Source organism: Halyomorpha halys, unplaced genomic scaffold, assembly GCF_000696795.3.
Source record: "Halyomorpha halys isolate HHAL.00 unplaced genomic scaffold, Hhal_1.1 Scaffold117.1, whole genome shotgun sequence".
Taxonomy (NCBI): Eukaryota; Metazoa; Arthropoda; class Insecta; order Hemiptera; family Pentatomidae; genus Halyomorpha; species Halyomorpha halys.
In genome coordinates this window covers 40,710-50,609 of record NW_027111176.1, presented here as the reverse complement: position 1 = coordinate 50,609, position 9,900 = coordinate 40,710, and the positions used below count along the sequence as shown (strand labels likewise).

General features: G+C 26.2%; 1 protein-coding gene across 3 annotated transcripts; it reads left to right on the top strand.

The window, feature by feature from the left end:
* Positions 1-662: 662 nt before the first annotated feature.
* On the top strand, positions 663-9,211 carry Nacalpha (nascent polypeptide associated complex protein alpha subunit). Of its 3 annotated transcripts, none has more exons than XM_014416266.3 (7): positions 727-809; positions 950-1,060; positions 1,241-1,447; positions 1,785-1,904; positions 3,206-3,298; positions 7,405-7,566; positions 9,101-9,211. In XM_014416266.3, the coding sequence occupies exons 2-7, from the start codon at positions 1,055-1,057 to the stop codon at positions 9,113-9,115; spliced, it is 603 nt and encodes a 200-aa protein (XP_014271752.1). In that variant the 5' UTR covers positions 727-809; positions 950-1,054; the 3' UTR covers positions 9,116-9,211. The 3 variants fall into 3 exon arrangements, with proteins under 3 accessions (XP_014271753.1, XP_014271752.1, XP_014271751.1); XM_014416265.3 differs by having other exon boundaries at positions 729-809; positions 898-1,060; XM_014416267.2 differs by lacking the exon at positions 950-1,060 and having other exon boundaries at positions 663-809.
* The last annotated feature ends 689 nt before the right edge of the window (positions 9,212-9,900 follow it).

The window sequence follows — 9,900 nt, the reverse complement described above, 5'->3', positions numbered from 1 at the left end:
CTCTTCAAAATTCTAAGTTTTGCCCAGACAAGAGGACAAATACACATTCAGTTACCAGTAAAAATAATTTTAGGATTAAATTAATAATAATATTTACCATAATCCAATTATTTAATACTTAATTAACCAGAATCTAAATTTATTTGGTAGAAACTAAATTGGCGGAAAAATAATGCAATATGGAATCAGAAGACAATATAGCAAATGGTTGATTATGGAGGGAAACTTTGAAAGTGCTCTCTAAACTTGATTTTTAAAAAGAATTATTTGGCATTTCGTAAAGTTAATTAAATTGAACATAGAAAATTGACATATTCATTTTTAAAATCGTTTAACAATAAAAAAAAATATCTGAAATTATTTGCATTTGCCGGTTAGATAGAAAATGACCGGTGACCTTAGAAATCGATTAGTCGGTTGTTTTAAAATAACCGCCCATCGATACTACTATTATATACCTGATATAGAGACAATATTGTGAGTAAACTTCATTTATCTGTTTTTATCAATCTTTTTTTGAGAAATAATTTCTATTATAGTGAAGTACTACTATAATTTGCATTAGTCAGTACGAAAAGCAAAGAAGAAAACACATTTATTAAAATTTCTACTGAAAAATGATTTATAATATTATAAATGTAATCTATTTTAGTTAAAAATTAATATAGTGCGTAAATTGTTTAAATAAGCGACTCAATCTTCTTTGTTAGTTCACAATAGTTTTAAATCTTGGTATTCCTTTGTGACCATAACGATCAAGAAGGTCTTTGTACCCTAAGCTAGATTTATTGTGTATTCGTTACCTATTCGTAAGTTTTATTTATTTTTATTTAAGCCATCCGAACATTATAAATAATAATATTTTATTTTATATACCCTTGTTTTGTAACTTAATAGGTAAACTCAGTCCAATTAAAATTTGGATTCTCTTAACATGAACTTGTTCTAGCGTGATCAACCTTTGGCGGTTAACTCTGTTAGATATTAAGTTTAACTCTCCTTATAAACTTTCAACAATTAATAACTCTAATAAGAAGAGATAAAAGCGACCAAAATGAAGGTAGGTCGGCGTCAGATCGATCCTGTTTACATGTTATTAAATACCTCATCATGGTTTATTCTCTACTCTGGACTTAGTGTTGAAAATTCTTATTAAAAACCTATTATTTAGTATCGCCCTACATTATAAGGCCTTTGTACAGTTTATTGTTTTTAGTTTGTTTGTTCTATTCATTTTTAGACAATAGCAACAGACAAAATGCCTGAGCAAACTGAAGTCGACCAGAAGCCTGTGGAAGCTGATTCCGGTACTGATTCTGAGCCTGATGATATTCCCGATTTGGAACCTACTGGTTCAGGCTCTTTAAATCCCGATGTAAGCAAAGCCAAACAGTCTCGAGGGGAAAAGAAAGCCCGAAAGCTTATGTCAAAACTTGGATTGAAACCAGTAAGTAGTCAAGTTTAAGATCGTTTTATATCATTATATTGCTTGTAATCCAGTATTATTTGTTTATAATCTCCTAAGATTGTTTTTGTTTTCATATTGTTTCACTGCAACAAACGGATAATTTTTCCATTAATTTTCATCAGTATTATTCATTTTAACCTATTTTGCTAAAGTCATTAGTGTTCTGTATTATTAAAAGAGTTTTATATTAATAAGTTAACTTCAATCTACTTGGAAACTGAATCTGATTATATATTGATTACAACTTTGAAATATACTTTGAATAAAATTATTTTTAAGTGCATTATTTTTTACTAATTTATATTTTATTTTGTAGATTCAAGGAGTTTCAAGAGTTACCATTCGGAAGTCTAAGAATATCCTTTTTGTTATTAATAAACCAGATGTGTTTAAAAATCCAGCATCTGATACTTACATCATTTTTGGTGAAACTAAGGTAATTTTAGAACTTTTTTTGGAATTACTGATATGGGTTATCTTATATTACAGTAGTGATAAAATTTTTGTAATAGTTATTGTCTTCTGTAAGGTCAAGGGGTACATATGACCTATTTTGCTATATTAGTTTGTTATTCACACTTGAATTTCTGAAAGCAGTAATGAAACCAAAAATATTAAAATCAATTTTCTTGATGAAGGTTGATTATAATTAAATCTTATCAAATATAATACTAATTTTATTTTAATATATTTTAGGAAAACAAGTATTTGTTTAATCTATTGAAATGGTGCATATTTCTCTGTCCCTGTTCTAAAATGTTTATTTTGAGATATGCATGTAATTTTAGCATTAAGGATAAGTATTTATACAGTTCAAAACTGTAATAACACAAAATATTTGTTTACTTTGATTATATGATAAATGTTTTTCTATAATCCTGTATTTTATTGTAAAGATCTTACCCCTCTTGTTGAGATTAGGTGTATATCTCAGAATAACCAAATTTTTTTTTTTTTAGATATTACACTGTTAAACTGAGACAACAATTTTATACTTATTGTATTTTAAGAATATGTACTCTGCTCATCTATTTAGCATTCTTGTACTATACTGGTTGTGAAATAAAATGAGCCAAAAAGTAGTTATGATAAGATCAAATAGGGAGTGAAGAAATATTTTTTCATTTAAATTGTTCTGTTTGTTTTGTTTGAAATCAAAATCATTTATTTTAAATATTGAAGCTAAATTTAAAAATTAGATAGTGCCGCTACCGTACCGATAGATAATCTATTAATTAGCCCACAGGTACAAAATAAGGATCCTAGTATAGCTTCTCTCCACGACAACGCTTTTAATTAATTACATTCAACAATTACACAATGCCTGAATATGAAATAGTATATCATAAACGGATTCAAATTCAAGTGTGAGGAGAATATCTGATATGCATAAAATATTTCCTTTTAGAACTAGGATCATATCTATTTGCGTAATAATGTAACAGTCATAAAATGAGAGCAGTTAACTACTATCATTCAAGATTGTGCCATTTTGAGGCCATACTCTATAATTAGTAATTAATAGAGCATTTTTAAGTGTTAAACTAATAATAAAGTCGTATCTGTTCCAAAATAAAAAATAAACAGATTTTTTCAATTTTATTTATTTATAACATTTTGTTTAAAGATACAAATGTTTTTAAAGAATGAATAGTATAGTTTGCCAGTGCTTGGTGTTTGGTTTGGATTAAACTTTTTTTTATTATTATTTAATCTTGAATTTTTCTTATCTTTCAGATCGAAGATCTTAGTCAGCAAGCTCAAATGGCTGCTGCTGAAAAATTCAAGGCCCCTGAACTTTCTCAAGCGACCGACACTGGTGCAACAACTGTAAGTATAAGTTTATGTTGGTTTTAATGAAATGATTTGTTTCAGAAATTTCTGAATGTGTTTAGTTTATTAACAAGTTGCAACGCCAACTATCTAACATGAAAAAGCTAAGTTAAATCTAATGATAAAATGCTAAGTTAAATACATATGCTTGACTTTGAACAATTATATAGTGGAGAGACATCCAAAAAACTGGAAATCAGGATTAATCAACATATCAAACTTCAAGAATGTAAACTGTACAGCATAACTATTACTTTAAACCATTACTTTAACTTCCAAAACCTCACCATAACAGACATAACAAAAAATACTAAGAGCAGAAGGATCATAGAAGCAATTCACATAACTAAAAATATTAATAACATTGCAAACTATAAAACTTATACAACAAAGTTAAATATACATTGTGTAGATGTAATAAATAGGCTGATCATTTAAATGAAGAATCAGGGAAAACATTTAAAAATTAAATCATCCAATTTAAAAACCACAATTTTAACTTAAATAGCAAAATTTATTAAATATAGACATATCAAGGAGGAGGTAAAAAAAAAAAAAAAACAGGCATATTGATATGTCCAAAGAGGTAATACCTAATATAGTACATTGTTTTGTGCTAGAGGGGCAAGTGAATGCATCAGTAGTGATGGACATTATTTAAATAATGTTATGTAGTAAATTTTAAATTATTTGTATACATGACAATATTTCAAAATTGAAATAAATGTAATTGAAAAAATGAGATAATACAGATTATAAGGTTCTGATTGTTGCAATTGCTGGATATAAGTACATGCAATGCAATTGTAGGGTATTAGTACATGAATATGGATTAAACCCACAACCTAGTACAAAAAATATGGCATTGTATTGTATTCTATATAGAATTGTATTGTATTCTATATAGAAGTTCTTTTCACTTCATCTTATTAACAAAGTAATACAAACAACCTCCTAAGAAAGAAAATCAAGAATTCATTGATTTGATGAAATGAGTTTTTATCAATTGTTCTCTTGTTATAATTCTACAATGCTTATTCTTTGTATAAATAAAGAATCCCTTGTCAAAAATTATGTTGATAAATTATTATCAAAGATAATCTTATTTTAATCATTTTGAATTACTTCTAAACAATAATAACTATCTTTGCTTACATGATGATTTGTCTAATATAATATATCTATTATGTGATAACAGAAAAAAAACTATAAATTAGAGATAATCATAGATATTTATTTATATTATCGTATGAAAGTCTCTATTTGAGTTCTATACTTGGAAATAACCCATCTCTCTTCACTGAGCTTTAAAATGTTTCATTTCAAAAAAAAAAATTAATTAAAAGTTTAAAAATATTCAAAACACTTAATTATGGTGAAATTAGAATTTAAGGGAACTAGATAATTTTAATTATGAGAGATAGTTGACCATAGATGACGTACGAGGAGAACATGGTTGGGGGTGCGGTCAAATTGAAACACAAATAAGTTGGTGTAACCTATTTAATTGTGGCAAAGTTTCGGCTTGAGTTTCTAGCCTTCTTCAGGGCTAAGAACAGAACAAGATAACAACCACAGTAAGTATAGAAAAGAAAATATAAAATGAATAATTTTACAGAATAGGATTAATAAAATGAAGTGATGAGAGAAGTGGGAAATAAGATGTATACATAGATAATTGAAAAAGTGGGTAAAATAACATAATTGAGGAAATCAAATATAAATGAAGTTATATAATGTAAAGAAGTATGAACATATTAGTTATTAATAATTTAAAAATTGAAATATGGAAAGAGAAAGAACAGTGGGTAAAATAACATAAAGAAATAAAATAAAAATGAAGTTATATAATGCAAAGAAGTATGAACATATTAGTTATTAATAATTAAAAAATTGAAATATGGAAATAAAAAGAAAATAGAGAGAAAGAAAATATATGTAACCATAATAATTGATAAAGATGCAAAATATAAGTAAAGTTTAATGTGGATTATCTCTCTAGGAAGTCAGGTGAGTAAATTCATTTAAAATTTTTTGAGGTTAATGACTTCCATTTTTGAATGAATTATTTATTAATTATTCTTGACATTGTACAACGTTTCGGGACCATTGTCCCATATTCATGCACTTTAAAACCTATAACAATAATAAAACTAACATAACACCAATCTTCATCCCTATATATTTTAATTTATACAAAAATATTCACCTCATGATTTCATATGTGAAATCATGTCAACCCATTTGTGCATCTTCACTTCTCTAGCACAGTAGTAAGAAATGTTAGATTGGTGTTATGTTAGTTCTATTATTGTTATAGGTTTTAAAGTGCATGAATATGGGACAGTGGTCCCGAAACGTTGTACAATGTCAAGAATAATTAATAAATAATTCATTCAAAAATGGAAGTCATTAACCTCAACAAATTTTAAATGTAAAGTTTAATAAAATAAATAAATAGAAGAAAGAAAAAAAAATTTTTTTTTTAAACAACAATAATAATATAGTGAACATAACTAATAACGTAGGTAAGGAAAATGGATAAAAGTGGAGAAAAGAAGGGGTGGTAAAATATAGATAATTTTAAATTACAAAATAAAATATGACATCCTTGATAACAATTGTATAAAAAGAACAAAAGAGAAATGAAAATTATATGAACATTTTTAAAGAATAATGCAATTATAAGAAATTGAGAAAGTAGTAAACATAGCTGTTTGTTTACTAAATTATTATTAAAACATAAAATAAAATTGAAAGGATTTAGGAAAAAGCAGAACAGTGCACGAATATCATTAGAAGGGCAGTGATAAGATAATGAAATTTATTTTAAATGCAATGTTTACTTATTAATTTGCTTTATTGCAAAATAATGGAATTGCTTTTTTAACTTAATTTTTTAAAATCTTAACCGTACACATTTTAATATTATTTTATTAAACACTAGCTGATCCGACAATGCTTAGTAATTGCTATATTTGAGGATGTACATGAATTTAATGAACACAAGTGATAGTTTGTTATAAATTATCGTATTTAGTTAAAATTAAACCCTTGCGTATACTTTATTATCATGACTTAGTAACATAAATTAAACCAATAAATCTAATAAGGAACGAAAATGAAATTTGCTCTATTGGTCAGACCAACAGATTTTTCAAAGTGTAGTAAAATGCTAGCAGCTAACTTCGGTGTATCGTCTTTAATTCTGGTCCGATTTAGATGATTTTTCTTATTCGTTTAGACAATTTGATTATATATGATATTGTCATGAATATACTACTTAAAACATAATTAGTTTTTATATATAAGAAGATGGTCAGAGTTGCGGTCAAAAGTGAAACAAAAATAGTTTACAACTATTTTTGTTTCACTTTTGACCACAACCCTTACCATCTTCTTATGTATAAATTTTTACGGTCAACTATATATACATATATAATTAGTTTTTAAATAACATCCCTCACTGTGCCTAAAAATTTTCAAAATATTGAAACAATTCACACCAACTGAACTATCTAAGTATGGTAAAAGATTTTTTAAATCAAGTTCAAAAATTTCCTTGAAGAGAATGGTATTTGGTAGTTTAGGACGACACTAAAAAGAAATATGAAATGCTTTTTTCTAAAAAAAAAAAAAAAAAAAAAAAAAAAGTGTTGTTCTACCTTACCCCATACCACATTATGTTAATATAATTTTTTGTAAATATAATATTACTTAATAAAATCAGTATTATTTTTTTTCTTATATTTGGAAAGAGACGAATCGATTAGTGTACAATAACTGTGAATAAAACTCATACTTTCTGTGCTACAAAGAAAAAACGCTTAATTTTGTTCATAACTTTTTTTTCCATTTAGGAATTTGGGGATTTCAGTATCTTTAAACCTTTTCATTGCGACAGGGAACATTTTGAAAAAAAAAAAATAGCTCATAATTCGATCCATTAATTCAAAAATTCCCTTTTATATTATAGATTTAAATTAATTTACTTTTAGTTCTATAAATCACCATAATTTTTCCAAAAGTAATGCAGTTCTGAGCATTTTTTTTTTTTTTTTTAAATAACTCATTGAATTAAAAATGGTTTTATTTTGTCACAGGTTGTAGCACCGATCCAGGAAGAGAGTGAAGAAGAAGAATTAGACGCAACAGGAATAGAAGAAAAGGATATAGAGCTTGTGATGTCGCAGGCGAATGTTAGCAGAAACAAAGCTGTTAAAGCTCTAACGAATAACCAGAATGATATAGTTAATGCGATCATGGTAAGGTTCAAAACTTTATTATTATCTTTCTTATTTCAAATCGCATCGAGTAAGTGCTGGAAAGTATTTATTGTTTCTTTTATGAATTTAAATTACGATTGACAAATGAGAAAGGATAGGGATTTTTAATTAATTTTTCTTGAGAATTTTATTCAAAGTACCCTTATTAAAATATGAATGACAAAACTTCACTTTTAATTGTATAAATGAAGCGTTGCTCGTTAAGCATGGTATCGAAAATTTCTCAAGTATATCAGTTTTTGGTATCACAATTTATAAAAGAAACTTTAGGGCAATAATGATGATATTGTAATTAACAAACAATTTAACATTAGGGGTATTCATTAATTTGTGTTAAATGTAAAATGTTTTACCATGTTAAATGTTATAAGTATAGGATTGTGAGCAACCCTATTTAAGGTCATGTTAAATATTAAATGCATAAGAGCTCCTAGCGGATTTTCTGAGCAACTTGTTTTATAACTTTTCCAAAACTTCATGTTATTGTTTACTTCTAAGTTTTGATGAAAATAATTTATTACAACTTGCCTAAATTGAGTGAAAAGTTAAAGTTTGGCCACTGAGTGTGTTGGTGATCTTCTAGTTTGTAAGGAAGAGAATCATTGTCACGCATTACTTCATTTTTTATAAAAACATCCTACACAATTTATGAACAAGTAATATGTTTAATACTACATTGCTTGTTACTACTACAACAAACAAAACGGTGACAAGCTCAGCTGGTCTGCTTCTTGACTTTATTCTCCATTTAACAGACCTAGTAACAGACTCTCAACCATGTTATATCGTTTTGAAATGGTAAATAAGGAAATATTTCTCCATTTAACGTGAGTTTTTCCATTTAACACTTTAACATGTTAAACTAAAGATCATGAATACCCCTATTGTAAAAGTTTTTATTTTGCATTTACCATGTCTTATGACCGAATGCCTCAAATTTCATACTTCTACTTTTCTTTTGCTATAAATTATTTATTTCCTCTCCATTTTTTTTTTTTTTTTCTAATTTTATAAAATAAAAATTTTTTAACTTTTATATTTTGACTAGTAATTGCATTTTTTTAAATATTGATGTTAAGATTTATGTGTGTATTTGTGGGTCTTGAGAATCAGTCAATAAGGAAACTATATTGTGGCGATGTTTTGCAAATTTAGTGTTTGTATAGTCGTGCTTACAATGAAAAAGAACAGTTTTTTTTTTTTTTTTTTAGAATTAACGACAGAGAATTTTTTAACTAATTATTTTAAAACTATATGTACAGAATATATATGTATATATTTATAATAAATAATATGTCAATACACTGAAAAATCATTTTATAGATAAACAATTTATATGAGGGTCAAGAATCCACCATCTTCTAATTCCCATTTTTATTTTTTTTCTAAAGTTCCTCCACCATCCTCTAATATGTTAATGTTTAGTTATTAATTATATTTATTTATATCTTGTTTTTTACATATTGTCAATTTTTTAAACTTTGTATTTATTCAATTTCTTATTTGTTTTCAGGAATTGACGATGTGAGTTTTTAATATGAAAATGCTTCAGTGGAAACTCCTTGTTAATTTTCTTTTATCCTTATTTCTTTATATTAAATAAACTCTATTCTATAACTAAAAAGTTGAGTTTTTTGTTTCCTGAGTATTTTTATCAATGGTAATATGAGATAATGAAACCACAGAGGATGTGGTTAGTTCAAAGTTATTAATAGTTCTACTCTACAATTTCTTTGTGATTTATTATAATTTAGTTTTAAAAAAAAATTATTTATAAGTGACTACGTTTCAGCCAGGATTTCTACCCTTTATTAGGACTAAAAACAAGATAACAACCAATGAATAAAAGATAATGAAGTAATTATTGTACAGAATGAAAATTAATAAAAATAAAGTAATGAGAGAAGTGGGAAATAAAACGTATACATAGCTTAATTAAATATGAATATATTTATAATTAATGAAATAAAAATATAAAGTTATATAAGAGGAAAAGATGGTTGGGGGTGCGATCAATAAAAAATACAAATAAGTTCGATTAACCTATTTTTAATGTGCCAACGTTTCGGCTAGAGTTTCTAGCCTTCTTCAGGGCTAAAAACAGAACAAGATAACAACCACAGTAAGTATAGAAAAATAAAAACGAAAGTATAAACAGAATAATTTTACACATAAAATGAATAATTTAAAAAATAGAATTAATAAAATGAAGTGATGAGAGAAGGGGGAAATAAAATTTATACATAGGCAATTGAAAAAGAGGGTAAAATAACATAATTAAGGAAATGAAATAAAAATTAAGTTATATAATGC

Excerpts from the sequence above, each read along its gene's own strand:
- Nacalpha (XM_014416266.3), top strand. Across the intron at positions 1,448-1,784 it reads CAAAACTTGGATTGAAACCA|ATTCAAGGAGTTTCAAGAGT; the intron begins GTAAGTAGTCAA and ends TTTATTTTGTAG. Across the intron at positions 1,905-3,205 it reads TCATTTTTGGTGAAACTAAG|ATCGAAGATCTTAGTCAGCA; the intron begins GTAATTTTAGAA and ends CTTATCTTTCAG.